Source organism: Pyrgilauda ruficollis, unplaced genomic scaffold (assembly GCF_017590135.1).
Source record: "Pyrgilauda ruficollis isolate IOZ18807 unplaced genomic scaffold, ASM1759013v1 scaffold73, whole genome shotgun sequence".
Taxonomy (NCBI): Eukaryota; Metazoa; Chordata; class Aves; order Passeriformes; family Passeridae; genus Pyrgilauda; species Pyrgilauda ruficollis.
This window is the reverse complement of record NW_024529155.1, coordinates 63,629-88,289: the sequence shown is the minus strand read 5'-3', so window position 1 is coordinate 88,289 and position 24,661 is coordinate 63,629. Positions and strand designations below refer to the sequence as shown.

Sequence of the window (24,661 nt, the reverse complement as noted above, 5' to 3'; positions counted from 1 at the left end):
GAATGTTAGCAGAAGTCCCCCTCACCACCCCTGCAATTTTGGACCTTGAGGATGCAAGAGATGCTCAGCTCTCTCCAGATCATTTGGCAAGGAAGTCCCCACCTTTGCCAAGCACTGCCAGGGTCTGCCTTCCCCTTCCATGCCAGCTACCTGCCAGCCTGGGCTAAGAGCAAAAACCAAATGTTGCAAAGCAGGACAGGAGTGATCTGAGCCAAATATGAGATCCAGGGACTCTGACACAGACCTACTCCAGAGTAACCATCTAATCCTTCTACCTCAGTCTTTCTAATTGAAAAAAAAAAAAAAAACCCAAAAAACTAACAACTATCAATCACCTACTTTGTAGGTCATATATTTGCAAAGCCCTCAGGGAGATGAAAAGCATTATACAAACTATATGCGCACATGTTAACGCTGATTAATTTTCTCTGTGCAAACATACCCTTTTTTCTTCTTCATTGCCCCTCCTCTCATTATATCAGCAGTCTCATCTGGAGGAGGACGAAGAACTGCTGACAGCTGAAGTATTTTCTGCAGTTGTTCTTTTGAGATTCAGAAATGCAACCACTCAACACAGCCCTGTGTTCAGCTGACTGTTTCCTTAATAGCTTTGCTCTTTCATGTGTTTCCTCATTTTCTGTTACATGAATTTAAAGCAATCTGATTTCCAAGTTAATTTGAAATGATGCAGGATCCATTAGTTGAGGGTATCATTTGCAAAAGAACTCTGAGAGACAACTTTCACTCACTATACTTTCAGGTGTACCCTCAGCCAACAAAGGCAGGGCTAGTGATGTAAACAAAGTCAGCAGAATTTAACCTAAAAAGCATGTCTGTGTACAGAGGCACAGGGACACAGCCTAACTGCATAAGAACCTTATAACACATGCAATAGCTCCTACACAGTCTGAGTACACTGAGGAGCAGCCTTTTTGTGACAGTGCACCAATGACAATCAGAATATATACAGCTTTTCAAAAGACTATCTGTAAGCATTTTTCTTAGGATGTTTGGATGCACAATTCCTGAGGAATAGAATTTAAATGTTTTGTGGAATGAAACTTCTGTTTCAGTTGTCACAAAGTAACCCAGGGTGAAACTGAGGACTTCTGTTTTGTCATCAGCTCTGCAATGGCAGCTCCCACGTGATATAACAGAGGCTGGCCCCCTGCACCAAGGGTAGAATTGGCTTGCAGGGTAGAATTCTAACTTGCAGCATCTAAGATGCAGCATTCACTTATGCTCATGCATGGAACAAACTACACTGGCACAAGTTTCCCAGAGCTGTTGTGGAATCTCCCTCTTTGGACTCAAAGCTGTTTGTACCTGGTCCCAGGCAACTGGCTCTGGCTGAGGCTCCTTTCCAGCCTCAACCAGCCTGTGTTTCTGTCATTTGGGCAATGGTCTGGTGCATCTTGGATGAATGGCCTCTGAGTGCCACTGCAGCCTCTGGTGTGGACACTGTGGAGATGTCACAAGTGACACCTCAAAGCTGCCCCTACATAAATGCAATCGGAAGAACCCAGACAGCTGAAGTGTTAGAGGCTGGAAGCTGAGGAGAAATTCAGAGCACTGGCTGAGAGGGATGGAGAAGTGGCTGGATTTTTCTCCTCCTGTTCACCAAGTGCAAATCTCCACTCCTAGATGTGTATGCAATCAGTAGATTACAGGCAGGAGCCCATTGTGCATATCCCACAATTGAATTCAGGAGCCTTTTGAGACAGCAAAAATCTCCCTTGTATTTACTGACCACCTAATGGAGTGGGAAAGCTGAACAGAACCCAATAAAAACAAAACAGGCTAACTTTCCATCTGCTGTCTTTAAGATAAAATCATTAAGGAACTTAATTTGATAATGCCAAGAAAAAGAGTCTTGGAGGTCAAGAAACAACACCTCATCTCTGTACTGAACTGTGTCAAGGACACAAAAAAACCCTGTGTTTAAAAAGAAAAGCTAGGATTTTGAGTAGCTTTGCTCCTGCCAAGCAATCTGCTCTCAGCTGACTATAAAATCTCTCATGCTGTAACACCAAAACTCTCAGGCAGAGAACACACTGACTCGCAATATAATGTTTGAAGTACTTAAAAGGGAAGAAGTAATCATGCCTGATTTCAGAAAATGTGATGGTGGTCTCATTAGCAAAAAAAAAATTCAATTGCAATAGTTACCTCGGCATGTAAAGGACTCGCTCTGCCACCACAAATCCCACCCTGAAGAAGAGGTTGCTGGCTGGGATGAATGGGAAAACCAGGAACAACAAGCCAACCAAAACTTCTTTGTGTTCCAGTTTCTGCAATAATACAAAATTAAACAATATCAACTAAAAAAATTCAACTTGATTCACCTCTAACTTTTTTGAGGGTCATAAAAAAAGCAACTTAGATTAATATTTGGCATGTTTTTGCATTTAAAATAAAATTTTAAAGACACTGATCTTTGATATTTATGCACTCCTGGTGCATTTAATATGCCCAGAAAGTGCACAAACACTACCCACTGTGTCTATTATTACTCTTGGTATCTTTCCCAAGGTCAGCTCTACGATATGCATGACACAGCTATCACCTAAGATATAACTCATGTTGGTAATATGTGAGTATAGAGTAGTGTGAATGTATACATGAGCCTGTCTACAACAGTGTGACTGTATGTAAATACACAAATGCATATCACATACACACAGACTGCTGTGTTCAATCCTAAATGTTTATAACAGAGAAAAAGCTGTTCAGTCAGTCACATTTTGTGTAAAGAAAACTGGCCTCAAGTGACACATTAATGCAGTCATTTTATCTCTTTCAAGGAAAATATCTACACTTGAAATGATACTTTTGCTCACAAGGTCTCCACACTCATACAGAGTCAGAAATTTGAGACATGCTGTATGCTAAAATTAATGTTTTTCACTTGAGCTCAGTTAATGCCCTCCACTTGTACTCACTTTAATGTTATCTGACTCTTTGAGGAGGAATGGAATTACCACATGCAATTCAAAGCAAGTGTGATCCGTGGGGTCAGCACAGGCATCCAGGGAAGCAGTGGCCACTTGTCCTGCCATGGAGACCCAAGCCCCCTGAGCAAGCTGAGTTTCAGCTTTAGCTCCACCCCAAGAGGGTAAATCAGCTCTTGCTTCTCAAAGAATGACACCAGGATGGAAGTGTAGCTTTAGGCCTGTTCAATCACCCAGGCAGACATCTGTGCTCTCCTGGCTCAGATACTGCTTCTCACTGTCTGCAGACATCCCGAGAAGCTTTGCCACGCTCGGAAACAGATGCAACCAGAATCACTTAATGGTTGCAGCACTTTCTAATTGTTGTGGGCAATTTCTCCGTTTTGGAGAGCAAATTGACTTCTCTTTGCCAGAGGGAGCTACATTTAGAAGCGCTGAACAAGATTTTTGAGTATAGAAATGGAGTCCAATCAATGATGAGGGACCAAGCAGTACAAACTGTCTTGCTTTTGCACTGACTGCAACAGCAGATACCACTGGTCTAGAGGGTGGCTGAAATTCAGGAGTCCTACTACTAAAATATATTCATCCTATTCTATGGGAAAGACAGCAGGTCTTTTCTGTGGGTACCAAAAACAAGGGTACAAGTGAGGAGGCTCTGATGTCGCTTTAGAGGAGCTGAACCACAGGATCACAAAAAAGTGCATGGATTTCTCCTGGCTCAAAGAGGAATCATGAGGCAGGGAGAGGAGTAGAATTCACGTCTCCAGACTTCTTTATCAATATGTGTTTTAAATAGCACCACAGTTATCTATAGTACTCCTATTATCCACTTCTTCAGAATCTTGGATTCACAGTTACTAGTGCCTACATGCAGTCAAAACAGCATCTAAAGCGCATTATTCTCAGAGCTGAACAAGACATCAATCCATAAAGATGATGAGCCTGGTAATTACAACAGAAAATTGGAAAAAAAAAAAATTAAAAATTTTTTCTCAACTCTGAATCAAAATTACCAGTTCGAGCTCAACTTCAATTTCCCTCCCCACCCAGACATGGAAATATACTCCATTCTTCTCCTGCCATTTGGCTCTCCCTTCCCACTTTGTCTGACCTGATTATGGTGCCCATCTTCTGCTACCACTCTGCCCCAGGGGTTTGACACTGAGGACCAGGAGGCACAATAAGGTATGTTGGGCCTAAGGGAGTGCACTGCTAGCAAATACAACATTCTCAGCCCCCAAGATACACACTTGCTTCCAAACAAACCAGCTATCAAATATTTCTCCAGTTGTTGATCACTAAATCAGTAACTGGGAAAACAACCTCTAGTTAAACATCTCTAGGAAGGACATGGCGTTATTCAAGGCTGCAGCACTGCAGATAAGCAAAGGAAACTGAATGCCAGAGAAAGACAAATAAAACTTGTACATCAAATGGCAAAGAGGAAAATGTGGGAATTAGCTCAGCTGAAGGATCCAATGGTTCTGCATGTCCTTTTTCTCCCCAGAACAACTCACAACTCCATGCTAATGCCATTGAGGGCTGCCAGCTCAGTCCCTTGGGCAGGGCTCAGAGACTGGAACCCAGCATACACAAACCAGCCTCATGGAGCAGCAGAACCCTCCATGGTGCTCCTTACTTCTGAAACAAAAAACACCTGGCAGTGCCCTTTTCAAAGCATTCCATTAAGGCAGAGGCCTTTGAGAAGAGCTGGTCCTCAAAGGCCAGGCTTCAGCTGCTTTTGTGCTAGGTGTGGTCGTGCCTGTGAGCCACTCGTGGGGCTGCAGGAACAGAGGGCAGCAGCATCTCCCATGCAACACAAGCCAAAGGAAATCCCCTCCATGTGTTTTTCTAAATAAAAGAAATCCAACCTATACATAACCTGTTACATTTTCCTGGGAAAGAAATAAAAAGAAATATTAGAAGCATTTCTTTGGTTTAGCTACTTTGGTCATATGATCCCACTTGAGATAGCCGAGGTAAAGGTGTAAGAATCAGCATCTTCCAGGTGCCCAGAGCAGTAGAAAAAGCTTTTAAAGAGTAATAGGCAATTTTGTTTGTCTTCTTTTCTCCTTAAAATAAAATAGCTAGGACTAGAAATTATAGATCACTGCATTCAGAGAGACAATTCCTTTCCTCTTAAAGATAGTGCTTTCTTTTGGAAATACAAAGCTTGTCTTTCTGTCACTGTAGTCTCTGGTGGGGGGAGAATCAACAAACATGCATGAATTAACTTCAGAATGATTTCTCTTGTCAAAGACAAACCAATTTCAAATCAAAATAGCATTTGTTATAGTAAATAGCTTGGTGAGAGGGAGGAGTTTTGAAATTCACATCTAACTCATTACAATTAGGACTTCATTATACGGTAACAAAAAAACCCCACCAATAAAACAACAAACCAAACCAAAACTGATTTAGGAAAGAGCTTTCTAACTTTCTTTTTACAGACTTATCAAAGAACTAAAGAAAACTATTTCTCCCAAGGGCAATGCAAAAAAAGCATCTCACTGTCTCAAACAGAATATCAAAGAATCACTCCAAGGTCAAACATGATCAATACAGCAATAAGTCTCAAAAATTTCTTCCTTAGCAATTTGGGGGAAAAGGAAGAAACTATAGAATTTACAGCCGAAGAGGTCTTCCCATTTTACATGTCAGACATATTCCTGAGCCATAAATATACACTAAAGCACATAAATATACCACTAAAGCACAAGTCTTCTACAAGGCAGAACCCTCTAAGTGTGAGTGCAGGAGGTGCACAGATCACTTCAGCATAACTACCATGACTATGGGCTTGCATAAGTGAATTCCTTGCTTTTCCCCTTGAGGAGGCATGGTCTGAGGTGCCAGATCCATGAAGTCTGCACTGTGCTGACAGGACTGATGTTCACATTGCCTGGCACCTCCAATGGCTGAGGCACTGGAAAGCAGAGCTGTGAGGACAGCATTTCTCCTGGCTGGACTAAGCTGCACCTCAGGGAAGAGAGCAAACAAAAAAAAAAAACAAAAAAACCAAGAGAGCTGGGCAAACAAATCCATACTGTTCTACCTCAGAATGTTTCTGAAGGTGTTTATACATGCTTGCCTTTTTGATGGAAAGGCAATCAAATGGGTTTAATTCCTTCCTCTAACTGTTTTTTTTTTTTGAGAATGAGACAAGTGTCACCTTTCCACTATTTAGTTCCAACAGCTCCATGGAGTAAAGATCTCCTTCCTACCAAAGGCATCAATCCCTGTGACAGAGAGCTCTGGATGGCCCACTGCAGACACTGACATGGTCTGCTTGGAACACCTGACTGCATGTGCAGAAAAGCTGCATCCAGGAAAGTTGGTAGTGCACGGCTGTACAAAAGCAATGATTGCTATTACACATTTTCAAACACTTCCAGGCCTAGGAGGTAAGTGCATTATCCATCAAAAGAGACACAGAGACCCAGAGAAGCTGCATGACTCTCTGCAGACTACAGACAGAGGATGGCACTTCTTCAGTTTATTCCTAACATCCACTTGTACAAACCCTTAGTGCAGACTGCACACAACCCTGCTTCATCTATTCCTGCTCTCCCACTCTCTCATGAAGCCACAGGTGGCTCAGCAGTGTGACTCCTCAGCCTGCATCAAACCACTGGCAGCATCTCACCTGGCAAGAGGTCAGCATCTGCAAACACCCACTCTTGCACTTTCCACATACACAGCATTAAAGATAAAAGGGATGGTGTAGAAGCATGTCAAATTCACTCTCCATTCATGCATAAGGTGATAAAAAGAAAGCATTAAGCTAATCAGGAATTAACCCTAGGGATTGATTCCTTCAAAGGAAGGGGAAAAAAAAAAACTCTGTGGTTGTAAAGCTCACAGGAGCTCTGGGTGTTTCCAAGTCTCACCTGACTGGTGCACACACAGAGGGGCCATGGCAGAGCTGTACCATGCTCCATGCACCATCAGCATGCTCTCCTCGGGGCACCAGCAGAAACCTGGATGGGACACACACATCTTTATCTACTGTGACCAAACATGAGGGCACTGTGGAGCTGTGGTTATTTCACTCTGCTGCTTGTGCCACTGCTTCCAAGTGAATGATGCCAAAAGTCGGGTGTCAACAGATGGTCTGAAAAACTCAAGCATTTGGTAAGCAAAAGGTAACTTACCAGCTTCAAAACTGGCTCAGACACCTGTCTTAATCAGCTTGCTCCTAGAAGAAGAGCCACAAATTCTGTAATCACTACACTTTATTAGGAGTTTATTTTCTCCTCGCATTAAAAAAAAAAAAAAAATTAAAAATCAGCATCTTCAGTAGCACCAGCTACTTGAATGCCAGGCTTAGTAACTCGCTCATTTCCTAAAATAACTAATTTTTTCTTGGTGATCATCTAGTTTTGATAGAAATAGCCATGGATTTCTAATGTTATCTTGATAATCACTGCTGACTGTGTATTAACTACCTGACACACTGATACTATTTCAAGTATTTGGCAACAACAGAGAAACTTCTTTCCAGTTCACCAGTGGCAGCGCCTCTTCAGGAACTGGTGCACAGGCAAACGTACACCAGAAACTGAAACATACAGTCAGAATCTGAAACCAAAACCCTAGAAAGGAGCACTGGCTTCCTCACCCAGGATTATCTGAAGAGAAATCCTCAGCACAGGTCTCAGACCACCCTAACAAGATCATTCCCTCTCTGTTTCCAGAAAGAAGAAAGTCCTGGTCTGTACCAGGTAAAACAGCACGGTTTTCAGAAATGCTGAAAATGCCTAAAAACTTTACCTGCATGAGAATTTTGGGTGCTCAACACCTCTGGAAATCAGATTTTCAATTATAGAATTAAAGCAGAAAGCAGTCCTTTCCCATTCCCATAAGAGGGCACAGAAATATATCCCATAATATTTCTATTAGTATCTTAAGAGTAAAATTTTGATATCTACTATTTTCTTTTTCCCTGTAGAAGTCAGCTACCCTTCCATTCAGCTGTGTGTTTATGGTCTTTCTCACCCAGGTTTCTGAAACTCCCTTAAGATATAAGCTCATTTTCCCAATCCTTAATCTCTGCAACCTCTAATTCCACTTGACAAGCCCATTTGAGCAGGATGAAGAAGCACACAAATCTTTGAAAGAGAAGTGGAACATTCCCAAAGGAAATAGGAAAACCAACAAATTGCTCCAGGAATTAGAATAATCTTTTTCACCTTGTTGCTTTTCCCTCTTCCCTTTCATTGTGTGACTGCAGGCTGCTTGACTAGGTGGGGAAATCAAAAAAACCAAAACAGCTAAAATTCAATGCACAAATTTGCAGTACATAAAATCACAATCTAAGGAAAAGCAACTTGGTTCATGGTGAATTTGCTCTTGAGAAGGTAACATGGAACAAGAGGAGCCTAACAAAAACCAAAACCCACACAAGCAGCTTGGCAGCCCAATGTCTAACTGAGGCCAAGTAGCCACAATGAACAATCATTACCCCTCCCAGCTGTAAGTTTCTTACTCCTCATTTCACTTAAACTGTCCTGCTCACCACTACTACTGTGCCTTTCAAAACCTTTCAGCTCTGAGTCGGCCTTGAAATACTAACTCAAATCAGAAGAAAATGGCAGAATAAAAGGAGTAATTCAGCCTAAATATGCTGAAAATTGCAGACCTCCCTGCCCCCGTGATAATTACCTACACCACGCTGCAGGCAGTAAGAGCCCATTTGGTGAGATGCTGAATATATTCATAGGGAGCCAAATCAGAACTACTTCAAGCTGTGGTTGTATTTACTCTGAGCACCACGCTCCAAACCTGCTATTTTCAAACATCCACCGAGCAAGAGAAAATCCGATGCACAAGGTATTTTGACAGTTCTTGTGGCTGCTTTTTTAATCCAAACAGCAGCCACATACAGACTAAGGCAGCTTTTCCCTTTAGCTTGAGTCTGTCAGCTGGCACAGCGAGCTCCCTGGGCAGGCTCCCTGCTCCTCCCAGCCCCACCAGGGACCCGCACGCAGCTGATGCGGCTGCAGCACTCGACAGAGCAGAAACGGGGCCGGTGAGCTCGGGGTGCCTGCAAGGGGCTCCCCCCTTCCTCCACATTTCATTGAACACTCTTTCTGGCTTATTACTCTCTCCCTGCAGCAAATATTAACAACAGAAGCAGCACAGAAAAAAACTCGCTGCAAAGGATTAAGAACATCAGTCCTGACCTTCTCTCTATGTGGAAGGAATTCAAGTGGCCCTCAGGAAAATGAAAGCAGGATTTATTTTAAATGGACCTTTTATGGAAATTACTGTGGTTTCCAGCTCGTCAGATAGACTCCATCAATAAATAGCCTTATTCACCTTGCTGTGCCTTTGAAGCAGGTATTGTTCTGAAAGTGTTGTGGCATATAAATTTTGCTAGGCATACTTTCTAACTATGCTGGTACTGCTGCAGAATATTATAAAAGGCAATTGCTCCCCAGAAAGGTCCATAAGCTGCGATTTATTAATGAAATGCCAAACCTGGGAAATTAAGCAAAGGTCTCATGAGTGCAGGGTAAAGTAAATAGCATGACAAAATACACATAGTGAGTGCTAGCAAAAACAACAGAAACGTGCACACAAAGAGAAGATGCAAATGCATTCCTCTCCTGGATGGTACTGAACATTGTCAGCCAAGAAATTTAGTCTGAAAGTCACTGAAGAATATGCTCAGATGCCAACCATACATATAATCCACCAGATAAATGGCAATATGATGCCAATTACAGCACGAAATAAAGTCATCACAATATGGTATAAAATGCGTTGTCTTGGCTAAGAAGCACCATGCAGGGAAATTCACAGAGGCAGCATCACCTTTAAAATTAGATCTGAAATAAAAAACAATCAACTGTAGCATATGACAGATTAGGATAATACATATGTCAGTCACATGCCATGAATATAACCTGAAAACCATCACAACTTCCCGTACCATATGTAGCCACATCACACAGAACAGCCAAGCATATTCTCTAAAAAAGTTACAGAGCACACTTGATTTTTTTTTTTTTTAATTGATGGGAAATATTAGTAGCATTCCCTCCTCGGACATGAGCAAACTGCTGCACATCATTCTGTGCTCCTGCTGAACGAGCAGAAGGTGCTGTGAACCACCAGAAGGTGCCTTTACAATGCTGGTCACAAGTACAAATGCGTGAGCGCGGTCAGTATGAGGTCCAATACACTCCCACACTCCCCCAGATTGCCCAGGTGCAAAAGCCACTGCTTCAAGTTAGTTTTCCAGATCACCCTGCTGAATTAGACCATTACACATGAGTTTTCCCACTATCAGCCCTCCATATGTCAGGTACCACAGAGAAAACATAAACCCATCCTTCACATGCTCTGTACACATACATTCACATCTAAAACTACGGGACAAGCTGCTAATTAGGCAGCGACCTAAAAATGCCATGCAGAGTGGAGCTTCAAACATCTGAAGGGTCTTCCTTTCATGCTCATTGAATTATTACGACATGTCAAAGAAATAACTGTCGTCCTGATGATAATGCCAAGAACTGTCCCCCCTCCAGTTCACCAGGTGCTCTCCGTATCTTCCAGCAAAGAAAGGCAGCGCCATGGGCCCTTGGGTACCCCAGTGGCCTTCTGAAGCACCAGATTATTTTTCTGGCCCTGTGACTGGCATGCTTGACATCCACAGAGAGTATGCCTCATCCATTTCTTGGTACCTTTGTAACCCATCTGGAAGTCACACCACAACCATTCCTCATAGCCAAGGCTATCTTTCACAATGAACAATAAATAAATGCCATCCTCTTTTTCCAACTATTAAAATTCCTCCAGGATGCAGGCATTTTCAATAGCACCCCCAGCCTTTGTCACATCCCCAGCACTCTGCCTGAAGCCTGTGAGAGGACACTCACTGCAAAGAGTTGAGCAGAACCAGTCCTGCGTGGGGAGCTGTTCACAGGGAGCTCTCCAGCTGGTAAGTGAGAGGGATTCACACTACACATGAGAAACCCAGAGAATAGAAGTAATGGAAGTCAACAAAGCCATTTTTTTAAGTGACCTCCTCATTAAGCAAAGAGGAAGACAACAGTGAAGGTGCACAAGCAGGATGAGAAGGGAGGCTTCTCTCTCCAAACAAACTGGAGAGGTGCCTTCTCTTGTTTCTGCAGTTTTCATCACTACATCCCTATCTAGTAACAGACATGTTCCAAGGAAAGCACCCATGGGTAGAAATCTTCCACTGTTTCTTCTCTTTCTGAGGTATAAGAACATTCACAAAATGAAACAAGAAATCTTCGTGCCTTAGATGTCCTTTATCAGCACCACACATACACGCCCAACAGAGTTATTACCCTAATCACAAACGTCAACAAATTAGCCCTGCTTAAAATTCAACGACAACAAAGGCAGAAATCCAATCCAATCCATGCATTCTCCAATTACAGTCCACACAAAACATTCTGTGAGTCTCCTGTGAGTTTGTGTTGTGGATGCACACACATCACCTCTTGCCACTGCAAATCAGTTCAGTGTTCACTGGACCAACGTCTTCACTGCTGCCAAAACAGTTTCTAGCATTTCCATTCTCTGTGCTGCAGGAAGAAAAGCAATGGTGCCACTGAGAATGAATATGAGGTTTCATTCTCTCTTGCACACCTTCACTCTAAAGAGAGAGGCACACAGACTGCATGCCTGTTCATTCCTTAGGAAACTGCAAGCTACCTCTTCCAGGTGAGACCTTGCAATGAAAAAGGAGAGAAAAATGGCTGCTAAGACTGTTCTGTTTGCTTCCAAAAGAAAGCAGAACATCTTACACTTTACGAAATGTGAGAAATCAACTGATATATCTTGTGTTGCCTCTAAGCTGTAAAGCACTGGGTAATAGCTTGTCTGGGGCTTGACTGAAGGATGGTCCTTCCTGGGGGAAGCAATGCCCTATAAAAGGCCAGTGCTGCTGCATCTGGAAAGATGCTTTCCTAAGACCCTAATACAATGAACTGTGCAACCAGTTCATGTGCCCTGAATTCCCCTCTCCCTGTTATAAAAGGGATTGTTTGAAGTCAAATGGCATCATTTATTTCCAGGAAAAGTGTTGCTTCCTGTTTGCTTTCCTCAGTAATTCATACCACTCAGCCCAACACAACCATCTTCACACCACTGAATGGCAGTATCACAATTTAGAGATTGTGGGAGTAGGTACAAATAAAACAGAAAATAGCTTCAGATACATAGAATTTCCTGAAAAGCAAAACATTTAAAATTATACTTCTAATTATATATGTACATATGCGCCATCCCTCAAAGCGTTCAAGGCTAGGTTGGATGGAGCTCTGAGCCACCTGGTCTAGTGAAGGGTGTCCCTGCCCATGGTCTCTGGGTGGTCTTTGAGGTCCCTTCCAACCAAACCCTTCTGTGACTCTATACCAAAGGCTGAGGGAAACACGTCCAAGGTGATGCCCAGGAACCATCACCAGCTCCATGCTCACAGTAGGTTTGTTGGAGGCTGCAAGTGCTCATGAGAGCACTTTGTCAAGATCATTCTAGTTTTACTGGATTAGATACAAAAGCAGATCACTTCAATTCGTATTCATTGTTTGGGGTTTTCAAGGAGAAACACAAAGGCATCTTTAAGATGAATTTCAAAGCATATAGCAAGTAAGTGCCCAAAGAGCAAAATTCATGTTGTTTAACAGTTGTCAAGAGCAAAACTGAGCAAAACTTTTCACAAAAAAATTACAACTTGCAGTTTCAAATCAAACTGTGGAATTCATAAATCCAGACGAAATTGTTTTTTTAAAAAGTAATAAAAATATGGTTAAATCTTTTTCAAGAAAACCAACAATATTAATCCTACATATAGTTCTGACAGCAGGAGAAGAAATGAGAAGCAAACAAAACTTCAATGAACATGGAATAAGATTTTTCAGAAGTCTTCAGTACTGGGCTAATGAGAATTTTATCATTAACTTTCCTGAGAACAGGATTAGGTCTAATACAAACAGTTCTGAATATCCCTAGCAGTGAGTAATGAAGTCTGGATGAATATGAGATGATGTACAACCTGCAGGTAGAACTGGTGAATACCTAATAGGGTGTTTTCCCTTATTTCCCATACAGCATCTGTGAATGTATTATCTAAATTAATAACTCTGCAGTCTCAAACTGTTTTGGTTCATTTTCTGTCTCTTATCAGGAGCACAGGGAAGACTGCCAGGGTAGACTGAAAATGTACATGACCTGCACATTTTAGCATAACTTGTATTAAAAACCTGACACCCTTCAACGATGCTTTTCAGCCATACACACATTTAAGGAGAGAAACTTTTGCACTATTTCCAAACTGACTACCGACACCTCTCCTAAAGAAACTTCCACAACTCAACTGAAAGAGAAAGAGGTTGTAACTCCCTATGATCCACAGAAAAACCCTTCCATAGAAGTGCGTATCTGACTTCTGACAAGGCTTATACAACCTCACTTTCACTTCTGCAATATGAATAATGGTACCTCTTGAAATGCTGAATTGGGAAATATGGCTTACCAACTGTATTATTTACGCTAAAGAACAATTTCCAGGTCATTTCCGATTTCCCACATTCCATTACTCTGCTGACAAAAAAAATCTCATCAAGATGTATCCAATGCTTAGATTTTAGAAGCATAGCAAAAGTGCAAATAGAGGAATCGATTTTATTTTCAAAAGGCTCTGCAAATGACAGTTCCCAGTCCTATTTGAAGTAAGTGACAAAAAGCTTAATGATTATGGGAGAGGCAGAGATGCTTAACAACTTCAGTGGGGCTTGGATCATTAACAATAATTGAATGCAGGAGTCCAGGCCAAGTTCTGCCCTCAAATCAGACCAATTAAAGACTGAGACATTCAGCTAGAGAGACATTTTCATCAGCTGAGCTTGCCTGCATTAGTTATTACTGGAATGATTTTTCACCTCACTCCAATGCATTCCAGAGGAAAACATGTGCTTAGCAACCATCTCATCTGCAGACTAGGAAACAAAATACTTTTTTATTTTTTTTCTTTTTAGGTTGTATTGCACAGCTTTTGGTGTTACCTTGAATGCAGCAATGCAGTGTAGGCTGAGTAATGTCATCACCAGCACCAGGAACACTGTGGCTAAGTTCCTCACATCCCAGATGGACTCGACCAAAGGGATGCTGCCGACCTGCCAGTCGTAGCACAGGGTGATCGGCGCCAGCAGCAGCCACGCGTTGAAGGCCAGAAGGTAGGAGTAAGTTAAAAACCTGCAAACGAAAACAGGTAATGTAATACATGGGATGACTGCCAGCACAAGAAACATTTTCCTTTGGCATCTACCACACACCACACGGGAAGAGGAAACAACAAAAAAAAGTAATCAACAACACTGCACCAACAGGCAGCGCCACACCTCTCTGTCAACAGAGATGCTACCATAGGTGAGGGGCACTTTAACAGGTCATTTGAAGAAATAACATAAGATCAGCAATATTTACATGGTTTCTATGCACTTTGGAAAACTAACAGAACTTCAGTTCCCGTTTGAATGCTAGATTTTTGAAGTGACCTTCTGCCAGTTTAAACAATAAATTAATAACTATAGGTAGTTATATATACGTATATATATTGAACTTTTACACACTTCACTGCATCACTGCTGCAATACAAAATATCCCTTTAGCTGGGTTTAACTTACAATTCAGGATTTCTTCTAACTGCACAACATGGTGCAATTAAAGTCAGACCCTCCCTCTTTTCTCTTTGCAAATCGAGGAACAGGGAGAAAATACAGAAGAAAGGAGGGGCAGAGTGATTCTTAGCTGATCCCATCACAGTTTCGTAGGGCTGGGGCCAGATTGCATGAGATGTGCCACAGAAGTGATGGGGAAGTAGGGATTTCAGATTGTTGTAATCTTCAATAACTGTTGTTCTCAACAGAGAGGAAATTAATGGGGAATGGAAATGGGGAGAGTGCTGCCCTCTGGGAAGTATGCAGGGCATTCAAAGGACTAAAAAAGAACAGCATGTGTGCCACTGGGTTAAAGAAAACAAGAAAAAAACCAAATCAAACCAACATCCCTCTCTGCCCCAGGCTTTTGCTTCTTGGCACCTACTTGCCAAAAAGTGCATCTAAAGTTGAAATAGTTTTGAGTACAAGAGACTGCAGATTGATTATTCCTGTAATTGTGAAGTCAACCAAGTAAAACTGTGACAGCCTTCAAAGAGACAAACCCATCCTTTGCTTGCAAATGGAATAGTCCACATTGTACACAGCACCAAAAATGGCAAATACTCAAAAAAAAAGGAAAAAATTGAATTCTATCCTGCATAGGATTTCTTCCATCTAAGCCTGCTTCGGCAGCTGTTATGACACCCAGTTGCCATGGTACCTTGCAGGTTTATTAGAATGGTAAGAAAGGATGGCAGAAATGTCAAGGCATGTAGACAGAGGATTGTCTCACTTGCCACTTACAAACATGGCCCTTTGTGGTCAAAAGGCAGCCCCTTACAACAGCTCTAACATCATCAGATTTGCGGCAGAATGGAAGGACACTGAAGCTAAGTGTGACTCCAGGCAGGAAGTTCCCAGATGGGTGCTGGGCCCTGAATTTCTGTGAAAACATATTTAAATAACTACAAAGTGAGGCTATCAGTTTCTCTTCTCATCCAAAAAACAAATGTCTCCAGCAGCACAGTGACCCAAAAGCAAGGAGGCTTACTGAGCTGGAATGTGTCATTGTAAACAGTCACAGAGGCATATTCTCATTTTCCCACAGATCCTGCTAAACTCCCAGTTCTGGGAAGTGGAATATCCCCACATTTTTAAGGTTTTCAGCCATTTGACACACTTCTCTTCCATCCCCTGCATTTTCCTCACCTTCCCCACCCTGAGGTACTAAACAAAAGGGAAAGAAAGAAAATCAATCTTCTCTTAACAGAGGCAGCGATTTAAAAGCCAGTTCCTATGTAAGAGAGCATCCCTCAAAAACATAACCTAATTTTGCTCAAATGATTCTAACAATTTTGATTGTTCATTCTTTCTAAAGAAACAAATGTGTTTTCTAGTCACCAACCCTTCTGGCACACATTACAGAGAAACATAGCAACACAAAATCCTGTGAGACTTAATCACACCAAGGCACTCACTCGTGACATTATGTGTGGCCTGACCCACCTCTGCTCAGCCACAATAAAACAGACTTCTCCAACACCCTCAACACATCAGCTCAGAAAAGGCTGCCAGCATTTATTTACAGCTACTTACTTCAAAGCCAAACTGAGATCCATTTCTGGCTTTATTGTTAAAACAAAAGCATGTCTATTTAGATGAATCTGGATAATGTCATGGCATTTGATATGGTTACTACAAGAATGTATATTTGACAGGATTTCCAGAAGCACTGAGTTAGTTTTGCACTTGATGCTTTAGGAGAGCACAGTTTTTGGAGGGAGTGTCCTTTTATGCCCTGGCATATTAACATTTTCAATAGGCATCACAATATTCACAGAAGTTTGCATGCAAACCACAACACACACCAGAAAACCCTCCCCTGCTCCCTCAGACTGGGCTGCTGGGTAGGAAGGAACAAGATGACATTTGGGATCTTTGCAAACTGCAGCACTGCAGTTAAGGACAGATTTCTGCATCTTCACTGATAAGGCAGGAGCTGATAGATCCTTACACAGTACAGAATAAACAGTTTGCTGCCATAACAAATTGAGTCCACTTGATTTCAGATGTATTCAGAATAACCAGATCAGTGTGAGTTAATGCATTTCTGCTGGAAAGGTAGGACAAGCTGGTGTTGAAGATGGGAAGACAGCTCCAAGCCACTGACTAATAAGGACAGGTTTGTAAACAAGTGTCTATTTCCAAGTGCTTGTGAGGTTTCAGTCTTCCTTGGGAGCCATGTGCACAGCTTGCTGCCAGAGGCAGCTCCCTAAGGAGAACAATCGCTCCATTCCACTGTGGCAATAATTAGTCCTTAAATGTCCTCTTCCAACAGCAGTGAAACATTTTAAAGCCTGTGACAAGCATCACCACCTGTGCACAGTCAGTTTGCTGGCCTCTGCAGACACCCTCCTGGAGAACCCTTGGCCACATCTCCTGGCCAAGCCCAAGGTCCCTCTCTGAACCTGCATGTGACATTAGCAGTCACGGTACCCGAGATCCATGGAGGCACTGCCTGACTTTTGGAGGCATTCAAACAAAGCCTTCAGCAGGCTCTGAGTCAAGCAAAACTTTGGATATGCCTTCAGCATGGGTAGCCTGTCCTTGAACACGATGGATGGCTGTATAAAATAGAGCATTTACAAACTATCGCTATTCTGTGTACTAGGAACAGAAAAATAACAAGATGCTAATAATAGTTACTGACAATCCAGCGCTGCTTTTTATTTATGGCTCTCAAAAGCATATGATATTCCGTCACATCTATGTGGCTCTCGTATCACAAGACTAAGGAGAAAGCTAAACACAGGAGAAAGTTTGGATGAAACATCTTACCAAAGCCAAAACCCCAAGAAACTAACTTGCAAATTTTGAAAAGACTTCAAGATTCTGAAATCACTCCAGGAGCTAATTACATTTCAGTAACCTACCTGCAAATGGCAACAAGAGTATTTTCTTCTAATTAGTTGACTGAGTGAAATACATTTTAAATTAATGATCTTCTTGATATTACTTCTAGTGTCTGCTGGAATTCCAAGGAAGAAAAATTCCTGCCTGTCGCATCTCCCACTCTCTCAGTTAATCCCATGAAAATCAGAGTATTACTGATGAGGTGACTGGAAGATTCTGCCTCTTCACTGGCAAACAGTTTTCCCCAAGGCCAGGTTACAGCATTTGCATTGCAGCAAATTTTTTATTTGAAAATTGAACACGGAAATCCACATTTCAGTGGGTTTCAAGTGTTCTTTTCAATTCTCATCATCTCTGCCATGCTCAGAAAAACACAGTTCCTCCTGTAGGTAGCCAGTGTTGTCATGGCAATTCAGTTTGTTTAGTTTTAATTTTTTTTAGTTTCAATGTTCTGTTGCATGCTTTGAGATAAATACAGGATGACTCATATCTAGAACTTGTTGCAGAAAACAACTATCTGAACTGACTGTTTCTGCTGCAAAAATGAACACAAAAAATGAACTCAAAGCCATAATAATATGACAGGAAAATAATTGAGGAATTGTCTGTTACCCATCGCTGTAATAGAGACCAAGGAGCTTGGAAAAGCCCTCATTTTAGCTCTGCCAAACCCAGGCAATCAGAGCACAAGGAACGTGAGACTAGGTAAAAAAAATACAAGATTTATAGAAATTTATGAGGCGTTTCCTGTCTTTTCTGATTTTGGAGCAGTTTAAGCTTTCTCTCCACAGCACCCAGGGACTAGAGATTTCTTTCTAAAACTGTGCTACAAGAGTGATCACAAAGCTCTGACCGTGTCCCACCAAAGCTGCATGGAAAAGTGGAGGCCTATATGATAACAGTGATTTATATATATATATATATAAATATGTACTATATGTATATTATACATATAATTATAGACATGTACATTAGAGATTACATGTATATATAATAGTGATACTATTTTTTCTAAGTGCATACTGTGCTGCAGCCTACCAGCCACTCAGTTCTGAGCCAAGCCATCCCATTCTTGGCAGACAACCCTTCCCACAAAGACCCTGCAGGGTACCCACCTGCAAGGGAAACATCTCCCAGCACTGGGGATTTTAGCAAAGCAAAGGCAAATCATTCTCCTGGCTGGGGAAAAATGGACCTGTCTAGAAGGCAGGTAATAAGTGCACTTAACTTGAGGAAAAAAGAAGGGGAGACCTTTCTTTATGGGGGAAAAAAAGGTGGGGATATGAAACAGAAGCAAGAATACAGTTTTTGCCCTTTCAGAAGTCACAGAACCTGTGGTTATGCTCTTCTGACACGACCTGCACACTGCCAGGCACTCAGGGAGGTTTCAGTTCACTATAAGGCTAAGAAGAGCTTTTTTATTAGGGAAAAGAGCTTCTCATTTGTATTAACAGCTGAACTGATTTCAGCTCAAGGCTCTCTTCATCCTCTTACAAAGCCCTAAACCCAAGTGTGTTTGACAAGTCAGTTCACAATAATGCCCTCCTAGGACACATGTGACTGCAATTATAACCAGGTGGTGGTATTTCGGATATTGTCTTCAAATTGTAATATTTACACTCCCTCTAGGGAACCCCCAGTCCAGTCATACCTTCCCACATGGGTTTATTTTTATGCTCTGTATATTGTCAGCCTAAACATATTCTTTTCAGAGCCTTAGAAGAAAAAAATTCCCACTCTGTCTATCCAGCTCATTCAGAGATAGCGGAGTAAGCTACACAAAAAAGCAGCAGACAGACAAATTCTATTTAACATCCAAATGTGAGTATTAGTCAGAAAATACTTGTAACTAGAAAAGTACCTGTGTATTCCCTTTCATCAAACCTTCTGCATTTAGGGAAAAGAGCTGCCAATCAGTAGAGGACAGGAGTAGGAAAGGCAGAGAGGGATAAACAGAGAGCTGCAGCTTGATGAATAGCAAGGTAACTCCTCTGGAAGGTGGGCTTGTGTGCACCAGGGACATGAGGAAAAGCAGACATGCTGTCTTCTACAGCTACACAGGCTGAAGAGCTTTACTCTAGTGAATGGCTCTCTCTCAGTTGTTTCAACTCTGTGACTAAGAATCTGAAAAATACTGAATTCTCTAGGAGAAGACTCTGAAACAGCCTGTGAGTTTCCAGTGAAACCCAAGCCTCCTGTCAGAATCTCAGTGCTGGAAAACCTGGGATTGACCTTGCAGTGTTTTCCCTCTGCAACCCCCTGTGTGCTGTGGTGAGGACATGCCTTGTGATCACACCTGACTCCTCACCAACAGCAGCACATTCCAGAGTCATCCAGAGTCATGCAGCCCAAATTCACCAGCAGTGCCAAGCAGTGGGCAACTGCTTCAGAAGAGGATCACTGAGGCAGCAGGCAGATGGAGGGTTCTGTGGACAGCCACTGAGATCCTCAAGAAATTAAAAACCAGACCTCATAAACCCACTGGGACAATGTTTCTGAAAATGGCTCACTGTACCCCAGAGCATTATCCACCCAGTGCTGGTGGGAGCCAAGGGGATGTTCTGGGCACGCTGCTTTGCCTCAGTGACTGGCCACTCTCTACCCCTTCTGTGTGGAAGTCTTTTGGAAAGCAAATTCAGACACAGACTCTGGCAGGGAAGGCTTGTTGTGTAACCAGCACTTGCAGCAAGCACCACAGCCCACTGAAATGCCTATCAAATCCCAGAGCAGCACTACCAGGGTCTGCTCATCACACCAAGAACACTTGGATGAAAGAGATGCTGAAGTCTTTCCTGTGGCTCTGGGAGCACCACCTTCTCTGCAGGGTGGCCTTTGCTTTGGAGCACCATCTTCCAGCCAGGCCTTCCCCCAGCTCCCAACACCCGCTGGAATAAAGACTACAGTTTACATTCAATGTGTGAGCTGTCTGGCCCCTGGGTAGGCATGACAGCAATTTTTACCAGCATTGCTGTTGTCTCCTTTGTCAGAAGTGATCCCTGACTGCTGGGTGCCTGCAGATATTACACGTAGGGCTGAACTTAAACCCCTTTGAGCATACAACAGAAAGCACTGACAAACCAGGCAGAACCTCACCACCCAGGCAGCATGTGCAAGCCTGGCTGATTAAGAGCTGATATGTCACAGGGGTCTATTTTAATGCTATTTTCTAGCCTAAGGTCCATGAAAACTCCATATCAAAGTAGTTGCTACACTTGACTTCTATTTCCTTGGCAGAGCTGGCTGGCACAGGGACCCATATTCCCAGCACAAGTCCGTGGTTTCCCTCTCGGTATTTCATTGCCTTTGAAGTCACAACTGGGATGATTAAATGCATTGCTCAGAAAACAGTCATAAATCTCTGTGAAAAGGATTATGTGCCAGTTTTTATGTATAAGCACTTCTTCAGCTTTCTGCAGCACTGAATTCTCATTTACCTGATTGAAACAGCAAAGCAACACAGAAAGCCAGCTTACAGAAAGAACAGTTCAACCACAGGACAATGTTATCTCAAGGCAGTCCTAGTAGAAATGCGCTAACTATTTAAGGAAACACCACAAATAACCTGCTTCATGCCCAGGGTGATCAGACACCAGACATCACAAGGCAAATGCCAGCAGAAATTAATATAACTTGACTCCCAAAGACATAGTTTTTTAAAAAACAGACTTTTAATTAGAAATTACAGGTAAAACTCAATCTGTTTCACACCGGTTGAGACATGCTGCACAATGGATTTTTCCCTTGTGTTGCCACAGTATTGGTAATAAAATCTGTTTATCCAGAGGCCTCCTACTTCTTTCCCCTTAAGGGCAGAAGAAAAAAACATTGTGCAAAATGTCTGAAGCATGTCAGCCCTCCACTCAACACCCACCTAACTCTGGAGCTGCACTTTTGGTACACTGTTTACATAAAGCTGGGTAGCCCTCAAAACCTTTCTAGTTGCATTCTCCCTCAAATTTTGTCTGATGCAAGCAAGAATGCTTAGACAGAGGTTTGGGATTGGTTTTTTTATCTCAAATATTGCTTACCCATTGCAGATTTTGAGATCAAAGTTTGTGTTCTTTAAGGTAAGGCCACTGGAGACAGTACTGCAGTGCACAACAGCCTGGATGGACAGGCTTTCATGGCAGGGCTTAGGAACAGAAGGATTCCCAACACCTTCATTTCTGCCTCCACTGAGAAAGGCAATGACAGACACACCTCATCTTCTCAGACCACCTTTGCCAAGCAACACGTTGAAGGCCATGGAAATGTGGCTCTCATTTATGCCAGTAAGCTTTGAGGTATTTGGGAATATTGCTTGTAATTTTAACAATAGTAATTTAGTGAGCATGCTGAACAGATGACTGTTTTTAAAGACTGAAAAACTGAAATTATTTCAGCATATTATGCCCTTCTATTGTTAAATAAATCATTATCTGTCTACTTTAATTTATACATTTGTGTTGTCCGAGATTGGAGACAAGTTACATAGAACACATAGGCATTTTCTAGGGCCAAACTGAGCCACATCAAAGGTCTATCCAACAGTGAGCAGAAGTCCATGCCAAGTAAAGCACAAAAGATTATAATTTTCCCCCAGTTCCTATTGGATGAGCTGGAGTTTCTGAGTTGGATGTGGTCTCTGCATATTTCATAGCCTTGATTTCTTATTTCAACTTGGCAAATCTCTCTTTGACCTTGCATAAACGCTCAGCACTCTCCTGGTGTCCTGCAGGAAGAAGCTCCCAGCTCAGCTACCTGTGGCATGTCACTTCCTTGGCTTGCTTGGAACCTGCCTCCTCTTAGATTCCTTTGATTCACCCTAAGTTCTACATGCCCCCCTCCTCCCCACAGCCATGGATGCACAGACCTCTCACCCCCAGTCCTGTACTGTAGGCTAGATCAGCTCTAAGGGATCACAGATTCTGACCTCACAAGTCACTGCTTTTTCAACCCCCTAACTGACCCCTACCCCTAATGGTGGCCCCAATAAACCCTGCCAAAGTTACAGTGCTCCATTGGGTTCCTCCTGTGTCAGCCCAGACCCCAGCTCCAGATCTAACTTCATGAATTTCACAAAGGCTGCCACATATTTCCAAACTACTGTTTTTCTTTTTTATTCCACTGTTATCAGCCTTCATTCTAGTCCCACAGAGCTGGCAAAGTCTTAGAATAATTTTCAACTCTGTTGAAAAGCATAACATTTACCCTGGCGAGACACGCACAAAAACCACATTTCCAGCTCAAATAAAGACAACTCTCTGAAAACAAAAAACTCCCATTTGTGACCTAAATAATCTTCAGAGTTACAAAACAGCTTGCCCACTGCCTGAGACTAACTCTCGCTTCAACTACAGTAACAATGTTACTAATCATTTCAAGAGCACTATCCAAAACTCATCCTTCTTTTAGTTTCTGGTCTCAACACCAAACTTAGCTCCTCCACTGCCTTCTTCCCAATTCAACCCAACTTGCAGTTAACATCTTGGCTTCAGTGCTGTATCCTAATTACTGCCTTCAGAACCTTGTTAAAAGCTTCCCACACCAGCTCTTCACATGCTGCTGTAGGCGTCCACAGGTGAGGAACACAACCTGCTTAGGAGCTCCTCTGAAGCTGGACCATGAACACAAATGCTCCTGCAGTACAGTAGCAGGGCATCCCCCAACCTGGGAATAATGTGCAATGACTCCAGTGATTTCAGAAGGCTGAACAATTGCTTTATTAACTTATACTATATTATACTATATACTAATACTATACTATATACTAAAGAGAAACCCCTTACAGACAGTCACAACACAGCTTTGACCTAATTGGTCAATCAATCCAAGCAACCATCACCAGAGTCCAAATAACAAATCACTGTTGGTAAACAATCTCCATAACATGTTCCACATGGGCCAAACAACAGGAGCAGCAAATAGAGATAAGAATTGTTTTCTCTTCTTTCTCTGAGCTTTCTCACTGCCTTCCCCAGGAAAAATCCTAGGGAAGTTGTGCCTGCTGCTCTCTGTGAGGAGAGCTGCGGCCACACCTGCAGCCCTCCTCTGCACTCCTTCCAACAGTTCCATGTGTTTCCTGTACTAAGGACCCCAGAGCTGGATGCAGTGTGCCAGGAGGGATCTCACAAGAGCAGAGTAGAGGGGCAGAACCATTTTCCTAGACCTTGCTGGAAACCACACCTATGCCACTTGAACCTTGCTAGCTCCACCTGACATGCCAGTCCTGCCCTTGGGATGAGTGGCACAATGCCAGCTGGGCAGCAAGAGCTTCAGCTTTGGTCACAGCAAGATAAAGTCTCAGATGAGAGTTCCAGTCTGAGTCTGACAGAGGAAGAAGGAGAAGGTTTGCTGCCAATACAAGGGTCAGAGGGTGCATCATGGGCTGTCAGTTCAGAGATGGTCACTGGGTCTCAGTGTACCTGCAGGACTGACACTGAGACCTGCTGAAAGGATGGGTTTCCTGAATGGAAGATAAAGGCTTCTGGGTAAATTGGCTAAAAAGAGGATTAAGATCAAGCTCAGCAGAAATGGAAGAGCTGGGATAATTAAAGGGTTTTAGAATCCCTTCAGAACAGTAATACTGCTTTTTACTGGAATGGATTTCCTTAATTAGGTTTGGAGTGGGTAGGTGTTACTGGACTGCAGGTGAAGCCAGGGCTGCTGCTGGGGCCAAGGGAGGACCTCAGCCAGCAGCACTCTGACTTGTTTTTCCTAAGGCTGTTAAAAAAATCTGCAGTGGCAGTGGTAAAAATAGCCTCTGTTTCATACCCCAGAATGACATAGCTTCTGGGTTTAGAAAACTCACTCCTGTCATTACAAGAGGCAAAGAGACAAACAGGCAAAAAAACACGTGCAGCACAGAAGAGGTAAGTGAAATTAGGCCATTTGTGACCCGGTGACCCCCATCTCAGCATAAACATATCAAAACGGGACAGCAGCAAATCCTTCATGCTGTGCTGCACTGAGTCTGGTATTAATAACTCCACCAGAAACAAACACGTCATGGCTTTCCAAACAAGACAACGTGCTTCCTGGAAGCACTTTTAGCCTTGATGGCAATAGGAGCTGTTGCCACGTTATCATAAAGGATCTCATTTCGGGACAAATGCGATCCAGTCCAATTCTGCAGCAGATGTTGAATAAGGATTGCTTGATCTTAACCTGTATCTC

General features: G+C 42.6%; 1 protein-coding gene across 1 annotated transcript in view; it reads right to left on the bottom strand.

Moving 5' to 3' along the window:
• TMTC1 (transmembrane O-mannosyltransferase targeting cadherins 1) overlaps positions 1 to 24,661 on the bottom strand; it is a 137,577-nt gene that overhangs the window by 58,600 nt on the left and 54,316 nt on the right. The window contains exons 8-9 of the mRNA XM_041485925.1: positions 14,000 to 14,189; positions 2,170 to 2,291 (exon numbers count right to left, since the gene is read on the bottom strand). Coding sequence (XP_041341859.1) covers positions 2,170 to 2,291; positions 14,000 to 14,189 — 312 coding nt within the window. The remainder of the gene's footprint in view (positions 1 to 2,169; positions 2,292 to 13,999; positions 14,190 to 24,661) is intronic.